Source organism: Vigna angularis, chromosome 2, assembly GCF_016808095.1.
Source record: "Vigna angularis cultivar LongXiaoDou No.4 chromosome 2, ASM1680809v1, whole genome shotgun sequence".
Classification (NCBI taxonomy): Eukaryota; Viridiplantae; Streptophyta; class Magnoliopsida; order Fabales; family Fabaceae; genus Vigna; species Vigna angularis.
The window spans coordinates 41,390,395-41,409,790 of NC_068971.1; the positions used below are offsets into that span (position 1 = coordinate 41,390,395).

The window sequence follows — 19,396 nt, forward strand, 5'->3', positions numbered from 1 at the left end:
GTTTTCATATATTTCTTACACGGAATGTTTATAATGTTACTCTAGTTCTCCTCTTTTTCTCTCTAAAAATTTATTGGTTTTGCTTTCTATCAAGCCGATTAAAGCAAGTTTTGGACTGTTTCCTTTCCAAGATCCTTTGTTTCACTCTTTCTGTCTAAATCATTTTTACAGTTTTTTTTTTCACATAAGTTTCTCAGCTGTCGGTAAACCTTTTACTGTAAAAGTTGGTAAGTTTAGATTCAAAATTTGAAATTTGAATCTTCATTCATAGCCAAATGTTTGTTTTACATTTAGAATGGGTTGATTTGTTATAATTTACTCTTAAGATAAATTAGTGGGGATGGATTTGTGTGAACTTTCATGTTCATTTTTACTTGGTTATAAGCTATGAAAAACGAAGATTTGCTGAATAAATATCTTTTTCTATTTTCATGCATTTATACGGATAACTTTTAAGAAAATGTCATCAATTTTATATTATTTTTTTTAATAAATATTTCCACTTGATTTGGATGAGATGGATCATATTCATTTTTTCTTTTAACGAACGTTTGCTTCTCTAATTATTTTGGACGACTGATAAGTTTGAAGAGGTAAAAGACATTCTGATACTTGATAATTTGATTACTTTAGATCTTTAGAAAAAAAATATTTAATTTGAGTGTCGGAATATCTTCTGTAAGTCACTCCTCTTCAAACTAATCGGTCGTCCAAAACAATGAAATGAATAAAGTTCGTCCAAATAAGAAAAATGAGTAAATTCATCGTAGTCCCAATCCCGTGGAAACAATAATATTAATTAATAAATATTATAAATGAAAATAAAGATACGATTTTGTCACAAGTAACTTTAGTTACTTTCTTCGCATGCTTGAGAGATTCATGAGCTCATAAAATACATCATAAACAGGTCAACATGAGATTCTTAATCATATTATTTCATTTTGAAATTTTTGAACCCTTCACAAAGAGCACTATGCAACCATTAAATATAGTTAATATGCAACCATTAAATATAGTTAATTGGTTGGTGATATAATAACTTCCTTTCACAGGTATAAGCTTAGTTCTCGGGTGTAAAAGGTGTGGTCTTCGAGTTCCTCTTAGAGTTTTCAGAGTGTTCAGTGCATTGAATAAAAAGCTAGGATTTTTGTTGTGGTGGAGGAAGTCTTGTTGAGCACTGTTTTAGGTGAGTGGTCATGTTTAATTGGTCATTGTGGTATTATGTTTGTTTCAGGTAAGGTTTAAACATGAGGTTGGAGATGAAGATGAAGCAGCCGTTACAGACGAAACCAGTCCCCTGCTGTCAGAGCTTCGTGGGTTAATGCATGGCCACTGTGAACGAGGTTGAAGAAGCACCGTTAATGAAGTCGAAGAAGCCACGGTGAGATTGAACATGAAGACCTTGCAGATCAAGGAGATAGACGAGTAAGAGGAGTAACTGATTCCAGTTGGTCATACTCCCCACGTAATTAAGTTAAATATAATTTTATTTTATTTTTTTAGTAAATTTTAATTTTTTCTACTTATAATATTTTTTATCAATAGTTATTAATAAATATTATTTTATATTACTTTTATCACTAAAATTATTTTATAATCTTTAATTTCTATTAATTAAAATATTTTATTTATTTATCACATGAATAAAATTTTACACAAACTTTAATTTTAAATTTATTATTATCACTTTCAAATCTTTTAAGAAAAATAACACATAACTTATTCTTAAATCTCTCAAATTCATCCATTCCTCTCAAATCCACACCTTTAAAAAAAATCAACACATAATTTTCTCCTTTACCAAACATACCTAAATTATAAATTTAATAACCAAACTTACCGTTAAATTTTATGAATTCGAACATTCTTTTATATTCAATTTTATGAATTGGAACATATTCTCTTTATATTCAGTGACTAAATATCATAACTCTTCTTAAAAAGACTATATTATCATTTCCTTATTAGTCACTAGTTATTTCTCATTAGAAAATGTTAAACTTATACGATATGAGTTATACATGCAAGTAAGTATAGAAATTTTTTTGATTACTTATAAGTAAAGTTTATATATCATTGCTTAAATTATATATTTAATTTCAGTAAATACTCGTTATTCTTTTTAAATCCTTATATCAAAATATAATAAATATTTGTAGTGGAACCTTTTTAGAAATATTTTTAATGATTTTTTTTTAGGATTTTCTTTAAAAAATACTACACTCTTTGCCTCTTTAATTTTTATTTTATTTTAAAATTGAATTCGTATATAAATAATTAAAGATAGCATTATGGATTGTAATATAAATAAAATCTATCTACAATATATATATTACAAATTTCAATCATAATGTTCTCTCTGTATAAGCGAACGTATTTGATTAAATGGGAGCATATTTAGAAATCATTTTCCAACAAAAAACATTTTGAGCATTTTTAAAGTGAGATAAAACTATTTGCATGGTATTCAGTTGTCTGTGAAGTCTTAATATAAAGAATAGTGAACCTTTGTACCTCTTTTAAATTAATGTAAAACTGTATAAAACATAATTCTTTTACAACATTTCCCATTGTACAAAGAAATAAATAAATAAGTTTTTACAAATTAAATCATTTGAGCATCATAATCCTTGCAAATTCATCAAAGTTAACTTGCCCATCCCCATCCAAATCTGCCTCTCTAATCATTTGTTCTGCCTCTTCGTCTGTCAGCCTCTCTCCCATATTCATCATCACATGCCTTAGCTGAAAAACATCACAAACCAAATTAACAAATCAAAGATTGAATGAATGAGCACGAATCAAAACCATGAATAAGAAAACCTTTTCTTTACCTCAATGGCGGATATGTATCCGTCTTGATCTCTATCAAACACTTTGAAGGCTTCTTTCAGCTCTTCAGATAAAGTTTCCTACAAATTTATACAACGGTATTCTCATCGTTAGCCTCAAAGAGCTAAATTTAATCACTGTTATCTAATATATGTTTATCTATCTTACCTTCAGCTTTCTACTCATGATATTCAAGAACTCCTCAAAATCTATACTTCCATTCCCATCAAGGTCCACTTCACTGATCATGTCTTCGATTTCTTCTTTTGTTGGGTTCCCTACTATTGATCGGAAAACGGCTGTCAATTCGTCCACGCTAATGAATCCTATAAGGGTCCAACAAGTCAAAATCCAAAACCCCTTTTCACATCAAAATGGAAAAACAAACAATGAAATCATCAAGATGCAAAAAGAACACACCATCACAATCCTTGTCAATGAGGCAGAAGGCTTCTCGGAATTCAGCTATCTGATCATCTGTCATTGCACCTGCCATTGCTTCTTATGCAGTATCAACTATCTGAGTTGGGAAAGCAACAAAAAATCTGAATGACCAATGTGTTGTTGAACCGTTATCTTTGATTTAGTTGAACCTGCATAATCATTCTTACATATATATATAGATGGGCCATGTGATGTGGCCATTTTTTTCAAATAGTCAAAGATCAAAGTAGAACTTGCAATTCAAACTCAGAGGCTACTTTTCTTCAGCATGGAAATTTTCAAATCAGACTTGGTGTTTGATCTCAATTATTCATTCACAAAGTCAATGAAAATGCGACTTCAAAGTTCTTCCCCCGGTTAGGCATTAGCCTACAATTTATGAAAAAGTAATAGTTTTGTCTAGCCATGGAACTGCGCATTTGTTAAACTTTATATTCATTAAAATCAACTCAGTGTTGAATGTTCTATTATCTTTGACTCGGCTCCGTGATTTCCAGAAGAATAATGCTACTCGTTTGTTGTGTTTTTGTGTGGTCTAGAATAGTTCAACCTCCCAAGTCCCTCTTATTGAATATTAATTTATGTATGACAAAAAAATAAAATAACTAATTTACATCATGAAAAAACTAAAACAAATGGGTTTCAATAATTTATTAAATGATACTGTAAAATTTACAGCAACAATATACCGTTTTTAAAATTATATATATAAATATTTAAAAATGGTTATTTCATGTCGATAATGGTTGTAATTTATTAGTAAGCAAGTTATCGTATTTTATTAAACAAATTGTTATAATTCCTATAACGTGTTTTCATGTGATTTTAATGAAAAAAAAATCATTTTAGTTTCTTAATCTTTACCTACTTTCATGGGTGAGTTTAAGGTCATTGATGAAGATATCAACATTTAATATATTTATGATTTTTTAATATAGGATATGTTATGTCTCGTGTAATAATATAATTAGATATTGAGCGTAATACCTTGGAATAATAACGGACGACAAACAACTATCCCAAGTAAAAATAGATATTTGAAATTTGAAGAAATAATCTACTGTGGCCATATAGATCCAATGTAAGAAAACAAGTCAAATTAAACTTACGAAAATGTAATAGATAAATAAACTATTAAATTCGTATGATTTTGAATAATAATGTTGCTTTAGTATTTTAAACTCATATAAATGTACCATATTGTTCTCTACAAAAGTTTTAATTGTTCTTTAATATTTAAGAATGTTGTTAAATATCACAACACTTTTTTATATAAAATAAAAATTCCATTAAAATATATTTGAAATTTCGATTAAATATACTCTAAAGTTGTTTTTAAAAGATATGTGATAAAAAAAAACACACAATTTCTATCCACGGACACATGTAATGTTGCTTGACATATTAGTAAGTGAGTTTTTAAGCCTAACTCAACCCTACAAAATCGGCTTGTAAAGTGAGGTTTATCATCTCGTGCGTGAAAATAGAAATGCCCACTTAGAACTCGCTAGGATATGCTCTAACTATGGCTCTGATAACATATTAGAAAGTGGGTTTTTAAGCCTAACTCAACCCCACAAAACCAACTTTTAGGGTGAGGTTTGCACCCACTTATAAACTATGAATCGGCCTTATCTCTAGTCGATGTGGGACTTCCAACATGACACATACATGGATCAATTATTCTTTTCTAACAAATCGATTAATTCATTATGTTTTTGTTAGTTGGTTTTGAGTTCAATAAAATATTAACAATTTTATATATCTTGTATACTTAGATATTTGTTTGATAGTATATTTTAACTCTATTGTTCTCAATATGTATATATTTTTAATTTTTTTAGTAGAAAATTGAACATATAGTTGTAATCATATATTTCATGAAGCTGACATTGTAACATCCTAATTTTTTTTAAAAAAAAATTAAACTTAACAATTTACTTTACATAAATAAGAAAATGGTAAAAAAATCACACTTCCTATTATACGTCTTTGTTCCCCTGTTCACTAACACTTACTCATTCCTGATATCTTCTAAGTTCACACCATTAAAGTGATCATTGCAAAAAGAGGAGACAAAACACACAAACAGACAACACAAAAACAAGAATAAGTTAATATATCAAAATAAATCAGTTATTAAATCAATTAAACAATCATCATACATAATTGGTTATATTCATATAATACTGTTAGAATATTTACCCTAATTATCATGATTATATTGTGTCTAGAGTTATCCTATTTATCATTATTATATTGTGTCTAGAGTTACCCTATTTATCATTATTATATTGTGTCTAGAGTTACCTTATTTATTATGATTATATTGTGTCTAGAGTTACCCTATTTATCATGTATTCTTGTATCAATTTATTTTTATAAATAGAAGATTATCAAAGGGATCAATCAAGTCCTCCAGAATTATTTCTTTTCAATCTCAAGTTGGTATCAGAGCAGGTTGGCTGAGTCTCTTCCTACTTTGTGTTTGTTGCCGCCGGTGGTGGCATTGGCCACCAGCGGTCTTAAAATTTTCATCTTTTCTAAAATACTTCAATGAGTAGTCTCGTTCTGATTTTTGTCTAGTCTCCAAACCTTAGTTGTTGTTCGCAACTGTAAAGCACTGTTTGTTGTTGTCCAGGCGCCGTTTGTCGCTGTCTAGGCGTCGTTTACAACTGTCCAGGCGCCATCTGTCGCTGTCCAGGCACCGTTTGCCGCTGTCCAGGCACCGTTTGCCGCTGTCCAGGCGTCGTTTGTCGTTGTCCCGGCGCCGTTTGCCGCTGTCTAGGCGTTGTTTGCAGTTGTTCGACGTCGTTTGTCGTTGTCTGGTGCCATTTGTCGTTGTCCACCTAGCATTGTTTTCCACTATGAGGAGAAAGTTTGTCACCATCAACCTCTATTCCCGACACCGTCCGTCACTGTTTGTTGTTTCCAACTATCTGTCGTTGTCTGCCACTGTCCGTTGTTTCCTACCGTCTGCCGCTGTTCGCTGCTGACCACTATCTGTCGTTGTCTGCTGCCGACCACCGTCTACTGTCTTCTGTTGCCATTTGCCGCCACAGTTTAGTCCGATAACTAGTGGATCTAGATCGTCTCCTTGAGCGAGAGGGCTAGTTCTCATCCAGGGCAGCCACACGCGCCACATTTGTCCGACGTCCGCCTCCGTCGTCGTCACATTTTCTCTAGCGAAGTTAGAGGTTTTGTGAGCCTTGAGGAGCGCGATCCATCCCTATTTGTTGCTTCATTATCATTCACATGCGCTGTCACGCACGACTTCTCTCTGATAAGCTTCTGGCGCGTGTTTATCACACACCACCTTCCCGGTGTCGGAATCACACCATGCCACTTTTGTTTGTCTTGTTCGATCAAATAAAAGAAAACTCTCTATTTTAGCATTATACCTTTGTTTCAGCATTCTTTCTTGGCTTCCTTTCATAATATTTGTTTAGTTTTGCATATTATAGCAGTTGTGATGTTCTTGATGACTTTTGCCATTTATTTACAAGTATCTAAGGAGAGTCGATGTTATCAACGGTTAATACCAAGGAATTTCAACACTAAAGTCATGGGTTGAAGGTTGCTCATGTAATGAGGGGAAGTTTATTTCTGGCAAGATTAAGAATCTTAGTCAAACAATTTCACCAACCCCTTGTCAAATTTGTTTTTGGATGCTTTGATGAATTATGGAGACCATTATGATCTTCCACCTTCATGATTTGTCATCATTTCCGTCGTTCACCGTGAGGGGGTGTATGTTTCAATCACTACATGCCCCATCAATCAATGATGGCAATTTAGTCCCTGTAGTTTGTCGTTTTCAACCACTGCAGGCCCTCATCAGTCAATGATGGCAGTTGAGTCCCTGCAGTATAATTCAGCCATTGTAGACCCCATCAATCAGTGATGGAAGTTTTGTCACTGCAGTTTGTTTCAGCCACTACAGGCCCCATCAATACGTGATGGCAATTTAGTCCTTGTAGTTTGTCGCTTTTAGCTACTGCAAGCCCCATCCATACTTGATGGAAATCCAGTCTCTGCAATTTGTCACTGTCTACCGCTCGTCATCCACTTTTGATGGAAATCAACTTTGTCAAAGTCATTCTACTTGAAGGTTCATGGTGCTAGTTGAAGTTTCGTGGCTGTCCAATATTATTCACCATAAGTTTATGAGGAGTCTCTTTGGTTACACTGGTTTATGAGTTCAATTTGGTTTATAAACATTCTCTCTCGATGGTATAAAGCATATGTGCATCTTGTTCGAAACCAAAGTTACCATGTCTATTGTCTCAACATTCGAGACAAGTTCATTTTGTTGGAGTGAGTTTATTTATTCCAAGCTTGGTACATACATTTTGTATGCTCCAGCTTGAGGGGGAGTGTTAGAATATTTACCCTAATTATCATGATTATATTGTGTCTAGAGTTACCCTATTTATCATGATTATATTGTGTCTAGAGTTACCCTATTTATTATGATTATATTGTGTCTAGAGTTACCCTATTTATCATGTATTCTTGTATCAATTTATTTTTATAAATAGAAGATTATGAGAGGGATTAATCAAGCCCTCAAGAATTATTTTACAGTTTAATTCTCAAGTAATACATATAACCTATTTCTAGACTCGATCATTCAGATATAGTATTGATATTAGATCTTGGTAAGTTGTGCACTTGTGGTGATCTTAAATCCTCTATAGAGTCGTTACCAACTTGCTTTTATATTATCACCACAAGGTTAATCCTTCAACGCCTCAGGTCACCAAACCTCAATACTAAGACCTTCTGCTACTTTCAAGACATAATTCACTTATCTCTACTTGAGTATGAGTGGTTATTAGAGTGTCAAAATAACATCTCACTCAATCTTTACATCAATATTTACACTATTAAAACTGTCACTGTAGAATCCACCAAAGAGTATGGAATTACGCCATAAATATACACATACATATCTCAATTAATCATCTCATAACAATCATCATTATCATCACATACTTAAAGTATTTAAAGTATAAAATCATTTATAATATTATGGAAACAACAACCACATAATAACACAATTTTCTTCATAGTAACTCGATACACACATTAGGCAAGAAAAATAACTTGGAAACCTTCACCAACAGCTCTAAAAGGATCTAAAGAATGTCCAAAATCGATGCTTACCCCAAACTTAAGATTTCCAACAACTTAGTTCCTACCAGACAACTCGTACCACCAGACAACTCCTTACCAGATGACTTCTGACTAGATGACTCCTTACCAGACGATCTACCATATGCTTACCACCAAATTTTTAGTATAATAAAAGGTCAACTAAGTCCTAAATGGTCCAAAGACAATTCCCAAACTTGTTGACTTTCCCCAAAACCATAATTTTGTAATTGTACCTGTCAAAACCCTTTTTTTATGTCCAAAACTCACGCTTCTTCTAATTTACTCCAAACCAAAGTTATGTAACAATTCATCAACTCAGAGTTGTCAATTTTACATTCCTAAATTCATCAATAAACCAATTAATATAATTGATTTCTACATAAACATAACCTGAACTTAAATGCAATTGCACTAACACATCCAAAGAATATTTATATAACTAAAAAATTATTTTTTACATGTTTTTATATCCCATGCTCAATAAACCATGAATCTTAATTAAAACAATATTTTAAAGCACAAAATTCAATTAAAAATCCAATAATAAAGGCTTAACGAGAACATAAATATTCATTCATCAGTGAGTCAACCCCCACTTAGATAAGGGTGGACCCATCCCTACATTGCTCACACTATTGCAAAAACGAGTTTTAACGTCTGTTATTTTCGATCTTTGACGTGAATCCAAACTCCGACATGGTTCTCAAATACGTCATTTTAATGTCGAATCGAAAAACAAACGTTAAAGGAAGTCGGTCCCCAATCCAACCAACATTAATTGATCACTGAGTGACAAGACCTACACCGTTTAACTTTATTAGTATATTACTAATGAAAATGATCAAATTAAATCACATTTTAAAAAGGTAGGAGCCTAAACGAGAAAAATAAAAATTTGAAAACCAATTTGAGTTTTTGTTTTACAAAAATGGGACTAAAAGAATAATTAAACATATTTTTTATGTTTTAACAATTATTTAATATTTAAATTGTTTTTTAGATTTTTTGATAATTAAAATACTTTATATAAATAAATAAATAAATAATTTACTTGTCTTATTAGATAAAACATTTTAAAAAATAAAATAGTTGAAAATCAAATCAATTTAAATTCAATATATTTGAAATTTATGAAATTTTATATGAAAACACAATATTTACACATATTTAATGATTTGTTTTAAAACCTATACTTGTAAAAGTTATCCCTGTAAAAGTTATTCCATCACTCTCTGTTAAATAAATAAGTGTTTGCATGCAGTAGCGTTACATATATTCTTTTAATGTAATATCTCTAAAGTGTATGATTCGGAAGTCCTTTTTAGGCGAAAAAATGTTTTTTACACTGTATATTTTGAAAATTATTTTAAACTTTTAGGTTGTAGAATTCAAAAAGGGCGAAAATGCAACATGGAACTTTTTTTTTGTATGGGTGGCACAGGAAGAAAGTTATGGAGGTACGGAAAGAACAGCCTTGAGTTAATATGGACAGCCCAAATATTGTTCGACATAGCCCAATAAGAATGAGCTTGCTCGCACAATGTCTGAAGCTGAGGAAGAACCTTTCTTGATTATAGTCAGCTAGACAGAACCATCGCCTCCATTCATTCATGCCTTCAAGGTGAGTCCATTCTTCTGTCTCTCTTCCGTGTCTTCTGTGTCCGCGTAAGGAAGAACAGTTGGAACAAGTGTAAAATTCTTAACTCTCAAAAGTTTTTAGTCTCTTCCACTTTTGCCTTTCCATTTATGATTTTTCTACTCTCTGATTAGATACTCATTTCCTTCTCTCTAGATGTAAAATGGCATTTCCTACGAATGTTCCGATATAATTTTTTCTAAATTGCACTTCCAGGAACTTGAGTCCAGTTACGCGTTGAAATGTATACTTAGGGTTTAGGGTTTTGTTGCATTGCACGGATGTAAATTGATATTTCGAAGCATAAGTTCTTAGTATATAAACTGTGTTGGTTTTTAATGGACATGTAGCTATGACTATAAACAACTGGTTAGTGAGACTATAGGCTTTCATTTTGAAACTTGTTTTCACACAGCACCTTGGAAATTCAGTGTGTTTAAATGTACAACGTTTGCTCTCTGTTTAAGGGGATCGCTGGCATAGAATGCTGTTTATGACTCGCGCCTGGAACATTTCTGCTGATTTCTGATTGTTTTATACCTCTACTTTACGTCTGAAGCATCTTCTGAGCCAGGTGATGGGTCTGGAAAAGAATATTTGTGTATTTCTTGATGTCTCAATTGATGCGGACCCCGTGGAAAGAATTGTTATTCAGGTAATAAGAAAATTAAGATTTTTCGTATATAGTTTTTTTGTTTTTGTTTTTAAGTATATCTTACGTTTGCCTCAACATCTTAGGTTCGTATGAATACACTCCTTTTTAAATTAAGATTTTTCGTATATATTTTTCTTGTTTGTAAGTATATCTTACATTTGCCTCAACATCTTAGTTTCGTATGAATAAACTCTTTTTGAAATGCGTGCAGCTTTTTGATAGTATTGTCCCAAAGACAGCCGAGAATTTTCGGGCGCTTTGTACAGGTATCTTTAAATTCAAATAGGTGTCTTTCTATGTTTTTCCATCATTCTAATTTTCTTAATAGTTTGGCTGTGCTTGTGGAGCATGCATTTTGTAAATGTATTGGGTAATGTGAGACTGTGGAGCTTCTTGTTGACCAAGAAAAGTGTTGGTTTCAGTAGTGATATATACACTAGTTTGATTGGGGGTCAGGAAGTTATATGCATCCAGAATCAATACCTACCATTATTATGCTTCTCAACTATGAGCAAGATTCTATTTTACCTATAGATCCCTGCTCCTGCCCCTTGCATGTCTGGGGCCGTGAGAGGAGCCCTGAACTTGAAAATATCAGTGTGAATATGAAATGGAAGTGTCAGTTAAATTCTTATCACCCGACCCTGACTTAAATTTATAGCTGTTCTGTTGGTTAACTCACATTAAGCAAATAATGTTAATTTGTATGAATGGTGTATACTGTATTAGGTATAAAGGTAATGTTTGATTACGAGTAAAAAACAGACGATAGGCTTGTTTTATTTCTTTATTCTTTTCCTTGGTTCACAGTTGCACATAAATATTCAACGAATAGTGCCTACTCATTTTAAGCACTTGAAGAACTTGAAGCTTATTTTCTCATTACACTAGTACAATTTTACTATTGTATTTATAGAGTACAAAAGAGTAGAATACAAAAGGTCAAGACACTTCCTTAAACCCTAACCTAATAGTTGGGTTCCCATACATAAATAATAATAAACATTACATTTCAACACTCCCCCTCAAGCTGAAGCATTTATATGCACCAAGCTTGGAACATATAAATTGAATTCTAGACCCCCTTCGAGATTTAGTTAGAATGTCTGCAAGTTGTTCATTAGAGTTGATAAACTCAGTAATAAGATCCTTGGAAAGTAGCTTGAAAAAGTATCACAATAGTCAAGGCCATAAACTTGAGTGTATCCCTTAGCTACTAGATGAGCTTTGAGATGATCTATTGCTTTCAATGGGGAGATACAAATTCCAATGAGATATGAGCCCAATCACATAAGGAAATGACACCATTCTTTATCCAAAACCTTAAGGCAATCCCATCATAACCCACAAAGGTCTCAAGACATAACACCCACATTTTATACCTTGCCAAAAAAGTAAGGAAAGTTCCACTGAGAAACCACCAAAACATCTGAAAGACATGATCACAACACTACGTACTCATACAGTCCCTCACGAGTATCACACGTTACACACACCAAACAAACAAAGTAGAGTCAGCTCCCCTTACCAATTCACGTAAACACCCACTTTGCATGCAATGTTCCACACACACACATTTAAGCATTAAAGTGACCCATGAAATTAACAAAAGTGACTTTTCTCTTTCCAAGATAAATAACGTGGGCCCCACTCACCCAAGTTAAACTTTCTAAAACTTAAATACAACTTATTCTACCAAGTGGGTTATGCAGAACTTGACTTTCCCAACCAATGCACACGGCCCCCCACAACGCTCAAGGTTTTAAATCTTAGTTACTCTCATCTACTCCCATGTAACCCTCAATTTAAACATTCACTATACTTCCTCTGTTCCTAAATCACATCCACCATTATCATGCAATAAACCCCAAAAAAATCATTTTAAACCTTCCCAACTCATAAACACATGCCTAACTTCCAACCCTTCTATGTTTCCTACACACCAAGTAAACCATAAGCATCCCTCAACAAAACCCACTCAACTCAAAAGCTACAGGAACTGTAGAAACTAAACCATAAAATACAATCACCCATACCCTAACAATATACCTCTCTACCTCTCACAACTTCTAAGACTTCTTGCTGAACATATTGCCATAAAACAACACATAATTGAAAATCCAGGTTCCACCACTGAGGTTTTTCTTCATCTGGAACAGTAGAGACATCTTGTTCAAGATGATTATGGTGTCCTTGACTAAGAAACCATAACTCCACAGAAGCAGACCAAGATAAGTAATTTTTTCCAGTTGAGCTTTGCAGTGGTAATAATAGGAGTAGAAGATAGAGAGGAAGTCATTCCAATAGGAGAAACCATTAAAAAAAAAACAACTTTGAGAGGAAAATCCTAGGATTCTAAAACAAACCTAGCTTTGAGGGAAAAGCCCTAGGTGAAAGCTACGACCAATGAAATAGAAGGACAAAGATATCAACATGTTCAGGAGGCTCTGGCGAGACCAACGACAATGGTGCAGTGCAATTCCGACACTAGGAAGGCAACTTGACAAACACGCGCCCGAAGCTGGCCAGAAAAAGACGGCGTGTGATGACGCATGTGGGGGTTTCTGAGGCAGCAACCACTAGGGATCAGTTGCGCTTCTCAAGGCGCACCTAACCTTGACTTTGCTGGAGAAGATGTAAGGGCGACAGTGGCAGCAAACACGAAAACAGAGGAGGACAACGGCCCCAATGATAGATAGTGAGGATGGAATGGTCTGACTCTTGATACCAACTTGAAGAACTTGTCTGAAGTAAAAAAATGTATTTTCTTATTACACTGTTGCAATTTTATTACTGTCTTTATAGAGTACAAAGGAGCGTAATACAAAAGATCAAGCCACTTACTTAAACCCTAACCTAATAGTTGGGTTCCTATACATAAATAATAATGATAAAGAAACATTACATTTCAACATAAGCTTTATCCGTAAAAAAAACTCGAGGCAAAAGACCAAAGCTATGTCAAAATTTTTATGATATCTTTGTAGAACCTTTTTTTGTGCTTCTTTGCCAACTTGTCTAGTTGGATATAAAATTTTATAGTCTATGTGGGTGAGATACCTTTCACTTGTAATTTTATGGTGGTACATGTAACTTGCTGTTGATACAAATATATTCTAGCCTACTACTGTGAAATGATGCTTAATCTATAGGCAAGATGGTGCTAAACCTTTTTCTTAGAAAGCCACTGGAATATTATAATTTGACTCTAATGATAGTATGTTTTTCATACTAATTGGTGCTTTAAAATTTGCACTCGTCTTTTGCTGTAACTCTGCTTTTGTTTGTAGGTGAGAAGGGCATTGGAGAATCAACTGGGAAACCTTTGCATTATAAGGGAACAAGCTTTCATCGTATAATTAGAGGTTTCATGGCTCAAGTAAGTTGGCTTCATGTTTACTTTATTCACGATTGTCTTGTCACAAAGGGGGACCCAGCATACGAGGCTCCCTCCTAGTGGGATTTGGGGATGATAGGTGTACATAGCCTTACCACTCTATTCTCCATAAGTGGAGAGGTTGCTTCTAGAATTTGAACTCACAGTCTCCAGGTCACAAGGCTGTAGCTGCCTTACTGTTTCCCGAAGACTCACCATCTATATTCATGATTGACATGAGCTAACTGATAACTATATAGATGCTTTTTTATGTTGCATGTGGATTCTATCTATGTCTAAATGGAAAGTTAGCCAATTGAACATTGGAAATGCAAACTCTGTTAGTAAAGTTTTGAAGAGGTGAGGTGAGGGTACCAAAAGAATGTTTTGAAGTTTGCCATTTCTTTGTTCCTTATTTATCCAAACTTTTTTTAAGTTCATTTGTTTGAAAACGTGATAATTACCAACTTCATTTATTGTGTCTCAACAGGGTGGTGATTTTTCAAGGGGTAATGGTATGTTTTTTGTTCTGTTATTTACCTAATATGATATGTTTTTTCCCATTTTGACCTCATATCTTGTACAAGGAGTTTTAAGGAACAACCCTTGACTGCATTGCAGGCACTGGCGGGGAAAGTATATATGGTGGAAAATTTGCGGGTAAGTTTACCTTTTTGGAATAGGAGGGTTTTATTTATTCTACATTCAAGGATAAAAGAATAAAAAATTCACTTTTTTTCGTTATTAATCATTTATACCACCAACTACTCCTGCCTTGCAGATGAAAATTTCAAACTAAGACATGATGGACCTGGCTTTCTTTCTATGGCTAATAGTGGCCCTAATACAAATGGATCTCAGTTTTTTATTACATTCAAGCGCCAACCACATCTTGATGGGTATACATCTTTGAATGTTTTCATAGTACTAATTTGACGTGCTTCAATTGTTTTTCTCACCACTGGATTACAATCTGCATTTCTTGCTCTCGTAATCTATGCTTTGTTAAGGTATTGGTGAGGTTTTTTACTAGTCTTTCACTTGTTAATGCAGGAAACATGTTGTTTTTGGAAAAGTTGTCAATGGATTGGATGTTCTGAAGAAAATTGAGCTGGCAGGAACATCTGATGGGAAACCTACCCAGATAGTTAAAATTGTTGATTGCGGTGAAGTTTCTGAAACAAAAACTCAGCATACTGCTGAGAAGGAAAAAGGTACTTGAGATAGGAAATAGATATTGATGAATATATACTATAAACTTGTTGCTTCAATATCTTGCTAAATGATATTGCTTGTAATACATACACTGCTTCTTGTTTTAGGGAAAATGAGAAAAACAGGAAAACCCCTTCCTTCTGATGATAGTTCCGACTCTACTGACAAAAAGTCAAGGGGGAAAAGAAAAAAATCTTCCAAAGACACAAGGAAAAAGAGGAGAAGATACTCAACATCTGATAGTGATAGTTATTCCTCAGATTCTGAGTCAGATTCAGCTTCTGATTCTGAATCGGATTCATCTGATTCTGATTCTAGTTCCTCTAGTTATGGGAAACACCAGAAGAGGAGAAATAAGCGCAGGCATGGGAAGAAGAGGAAATTTGGACGAAAGCAGAGCAAGAAAAGCAGGCACAGTCGAAGCAGAAGATCAAAGCACAAGTCTAGGCGGTCTGATTATAGTTTCCTTTGACATGCTCCCCCACTTTTATCTCTTGTAATCCTCCAGTAAGCTTTAAGTGATTTTACCTCCCTTTTTGCAGCAGCTATGATGATTCAAGTGATAGCTCTAGTGGTAGCAGTAGTAGTTCTGGCGATGAGAAAACTGATCGTCGCACCTCAATTCGGCAAAGACATGTTGACAACAAAGCACAAAGAAATCTACGTATGCTATTTATTTAATTCTTATGATATGTCCTGTGCCCTCTTCTCTCCCTTTTCCCCTCAACAAATTCTCTATGTTGTGGTCTAAGCTTATAGCTGCCCTTGTTGCAGACACAGAAAAACAACCTTCTAGTCTTCCTCGGCAAGATCAAATTATTCCGGAGCAAACAACGGATACTGAGGTTAGAAGAACTGTGGACAAGCAATCACATGAAGAAGGTGAATTGTCTCCAGAAAATGGGGCATTTGTGAATAACGGGCATGATACTAAAGCTGAATTTAGTGAACCTGCTAAGCAACATGCTAATTCAGATGATTCAAAGGAGAATAGGTTTTGCCTCTTGCTTTCTTAGCAGCTAATAATTATTCATGTCATGTAAATTTTGCTTCAACAAATTTCAACTCCATCCTGAGAAGTTTGCCTGACATCTTTTATATCCAGAAGTGCAAGAACTGGGCGAAGTCCTACCAAGGATTCTGGTGAGCTAAACCAGGGACGTGCTTTGTTGCTGGCTAGTTCTGGTCAAAAAGCATCTGAACATGCAGCCCCTAAACATGGTCAAAGGTTTTCAAAAAGCCCTTCACCAAATGGCACACCTAAGCGTATTAAAAAAGGACGTGGGTTTACTGAGCGTTATGCCTTTGCCCGCAGATATCGTACTCCATCTCCTGAGCGGTCACCTCATGCATATAGGTATGGTGATAGAAATATAAGAAGGAACTTTGATAGGTATGTCTAATTGTCTACACTATTTTATTAAACCGGATTATTTATAATGTTGGACATTGTTCTTAATTGGTATATGTTTGCTTGAAGAAACACAAGCTACAGAAGTTATTCTGAGCGCTCTCCACCACGACGTTATCGAAGCCCACCTGGTGGCAGAAATCGTCCAAGGTTCTTCCTCACTAGATTTTATTTGACTTTGCTATGTAGTTAGACCATGATGCTTCCCGTTCGTTGCATAATTTTAGCATTTTCTTAATTATATATTACTATAAAGGTTTAACATGTAGTATAAATGTTCTCTGAATTAAAATGCATTTCTCTGTGCATGCTTATTTTGTAATGTTCAAATACAAATAAGGGTCCATTTGTTTGGAATTTTTATTTAAAAAGTAAATTCTTTCCAATGCAGACTTTGTTGATATATTTTTTGTAAGCTACTATTTTTAATATTAGAATAATACCGCAATAGTAACTTTTTTTAGGTTTTCCCTTTATGGAAAGACAAACATAATTACTATGAAATTTGATCACTTAAATCTTTTTCTTTAAAAAGAGCTTAAGCAAATGAGACTTAAATTATGGATATTGAGGCCAAATCATATGCATATCACATTTTTTTTTTCTCTCTCAAAGAATAGGACAAAATACGCAAGGAAAATGCATACATGAGCTTAATTTCTTATCTATGGTTTTAGATACCAAAGCAGGAGAAGTCTCAGTAGGAGCATCTCTCGCAGTCCAGTGCGTGGGCGTTTTAGAGACCGTGACCGGAGTCGGAGCCCAAGACGTAGTGTTAGTCCTGAAGACAGGCGACCTCCAATAAGTGACAGATTAAAATCCCGACTTGGTCCAAGAAGCGATGAACGATTGGCAGACAGAAGGGGGAGGTCAAAGTCCAATTCTAGGAGCAGTGGCTCATCTCGGTCCAGATCCCCTGATGCTACACCACCAAAACGATATGATAAAAGGACTTCCCTATCTCGTAGCAGGTCTAAGTCCAGCTCTTCTTCCGGTCAGAAGGGTTTAGTTTCTTATGGAGATGCTAGTCCTGATTCTGGAGTAAGGTGAGTATTATGCTGACTTAATCCCAACTCTCAAGTCTTAGCAGCAGGGGCGACCTTAAATTGCTGTACTTTGATTCTATTACCGGTCCCCGAATGAGTTATGTTGGGCATTTTATGGCAGCTTATTTCCCATGTCCTCACTGAAGTTCTGATATTGATCCTGAATTCAAGGACTTAGTATTGTGCATTACCTTAAAAACGAGCATATGTTAGTTCAACAAAGGTTATCGGTGCCAAAACTTGAATGATGCTCCTTGAATCATTGTGTTCATAATATTTTTTTGTTAACGTCAAATTTTTTTCTGAATTTCATCCTACCCGAAATAAAGAAATGGCTATTTTTCATTTATTTTTTAAACCAATACATATATTTTATTCCGAAGCAATGTTCATATGAATTAATCATACATTTCATTAAAAAATATATTAAGTAATAAATCATATAGAAATTCATTACCTGCTAAGTACAGGTATAGTATATATATACCTTAGTTTTTGTAGATCGAAATGACCATTTTTTTCATTAAATTAAACCATCAAATTCCCTTAAACAACTATCAAAATTCTAGTAATTCTTTTCAACTTTTGTCCAAATCTGTCATCGTAACCTTGTTAATACTTCATAATTGTTAGGATATTTATTTTATTTTTTCATCATTGTATCGTGTTAAGAGTTGTCTTAATTATTATGATTATATTGTGTTAAGGGTTATCTTTTATTATTATTATATTGTGTCTAGATTATTTTATTTATCATGTATTTTTGTATTAATTTATTTTTATAAATAGAAAATTATGAGAGGATGAATAAGTCCTTTTTATAGTTTAATTTTCAAGTATAATAATGTATGTTAGTTTGAAGTGCAAATTGTTGCGTTGCAAATGTGGGTCATGGGGTTGATGCAAATGTGAGTCAGGGGTTTTTTTTCTGTAGGTTGAGACGGGGTTAGGAACTGTATGGTCAGTGCAAGCTTAGATCAGTTAGATGGCAATCACTCAAAGATGTACGAATCTACGCTTTCGTCATGGCAAGTTCTCTCAAAGATGGATTTGGTAGTTCATGGAGTTTTTGGATGAGAGATATGGGGTAAATGATGAAGGTAAAATTAGTGGGTTTGGGTGGTTTTTATTTTTCAGGAATAGTTGATGTTGATGTTTGTGTTAGGTGGTCGACTTGGAGGAGGAATAGAAAGGACTGGTATGGCAAAGGTCCGATCTTCGTGCATATTATGATGCTTGAGTCAATTACCAAAAATAAAAACGAGTGGATCAAACATATATATATATATATATATATATATATATATATATATATATATATATATATATATATGTGTTATGACGTCATTTTTTCTAATTTCCATGAATTTTAGAGAATGACTAAATTTATTATATTTGGTTACACTTTTGGATAAACACAAGATTATCAAAGTAAAACGAATAGACCTTTTTCAAGGCTTAAAATAAATAATATATCATATCAATTAAAGCAATTAAAAGAAAGAACTTCTAAAATATCAATTTTGATATATATATATATATTTTCTGTGATAAAAAAATTATTGAAATAATTTATGGTTTAATTAATTGTGTGACTAATTTCTATAATCTACAGACT

At 33.7% G+C, this 19,396-nt stretch overlaps 2 protein-coding genes across 7 annotated transcripts; one reads left to right on the forward strand and one right to left on the reverse strand.

Moving 5' to 3' along the window:
* Positions 1-2,510: 2,510 nt before the first annotated feature.
* Positions 2,511-3,424, reverse strand: LOC108347957 (calmodulin-3). The gene is made up of 4 exons (XM_017587423.2): positions 3,256-3,424; positions 3,004-3,161; positions 2,838-2,915; positions 2,511-2,748 (listed from the first exon to the last, which is right to left on the reverse strand). Exons 1-4 carry the CDS (start codon positions 3,329-3,331, stop codon positions 2,614-2,616), a joined length of 447 nt encoding a protein of 148 aa, XP_017442912.1. The 5' UTR covers positions 3,332-3,424; the 3' UTR covers positions 2,511-2,613.
* A 6,493-nt stretch (positions 3,425-9,917) lies between these two features.
* Positions 9,918-19,003, forward strand: LOC108347973 (peptidyl-prolyl cis-trans isomerase CYP63). 6 transcript variants are annotated; one of them, XR_008247009.1, is made up of 16 exons: positions 9,918-10,060; positions 10,543-10,730; positions 10,942-10,996; positions 14,021-14,109; positions 14,597-14,621; positions 14,728-14,766; positions 14,888-15,005; positions 15,160-15,320; positions 15,429-15,771; positions 15,864-15,985; positions 16,096-16,315; positions 16,427-16,714; positions 16,802-16,882; positions 17,410-17,778; positions 18,713-18,878; positions 18,944-19,003. XR_008247009.1 is itself a non-coding variant. In XM_017587444.2 (15 exons), exons 2-15 carry the CDS (start codon positions 10,653-10,655, stop codon positions 18,726-18,728), a joined length of 2,004 nt encoding a protein of 667 aa, XP_017442933.2. In that variant the 5' UTR covers positions 9,918-10,060; positions 10,543-10,652; the 3' UTR covers positions 18,729-19,003. The 6 variants fall into 6 exon arrangements, 5 of the variants coding, with proteins under 5 accessions (XP_017442933.2, XP_017442936.2, XP_017442935.2 ...); XM_017587444.2 differs by having other exon boundaries at positions 18,713-19,003; XM_017587447.2 differs by having other exon boundaries at positions 16,427-16,678; positions 18,713-19,003.
* The last annotated feature ends 393 nt before the right edge of the window (positions 19,004-19,396 follow it).

Coding starts and splice junctions, on each gene's coding strand:
- LOC108347957 (XM_017587423.2), bottom strand. CDS start 3,331: ATGGCAGGTGCAATGACAGATGATCAGATAGCTGAATTCCGAGAAGCC. Junction 3,162..3,255: donor CATTGACAAGGATTGTGATG/GTGTGTTCTTTT, acceptor GGACCCTTATAG/GATTCATTAGCGTGGACGAA. Junction 2,916..3,003: donor TCATGAGTAGAAAGCTGAAG/GTAAGATAGATA, acceptor ATAAATTTGTAG/GAAACTTTATCTGAAGAGCT.
- LOC108347973 (XM_017587444.2), top strand. CDS start 10,653: ATGGGTCTGGAAAAGAATATTTGTGTATTTCTTGATGTCTCAATTGAT. Junction 15,006..15,159: donor CGCCAACCACATCTTGATGG/GTATACATCTTT, acceptor TTGTTAATGCAG/GAAACATGTTGTTTTTGGAA. Junction 16,715..16,801: donor ATAAGAAGGAACTTTGATAG/GTATGTCTAATT, acceptor GTTTGCTTGAAG/AAACACAAGCTACAGAAGTT.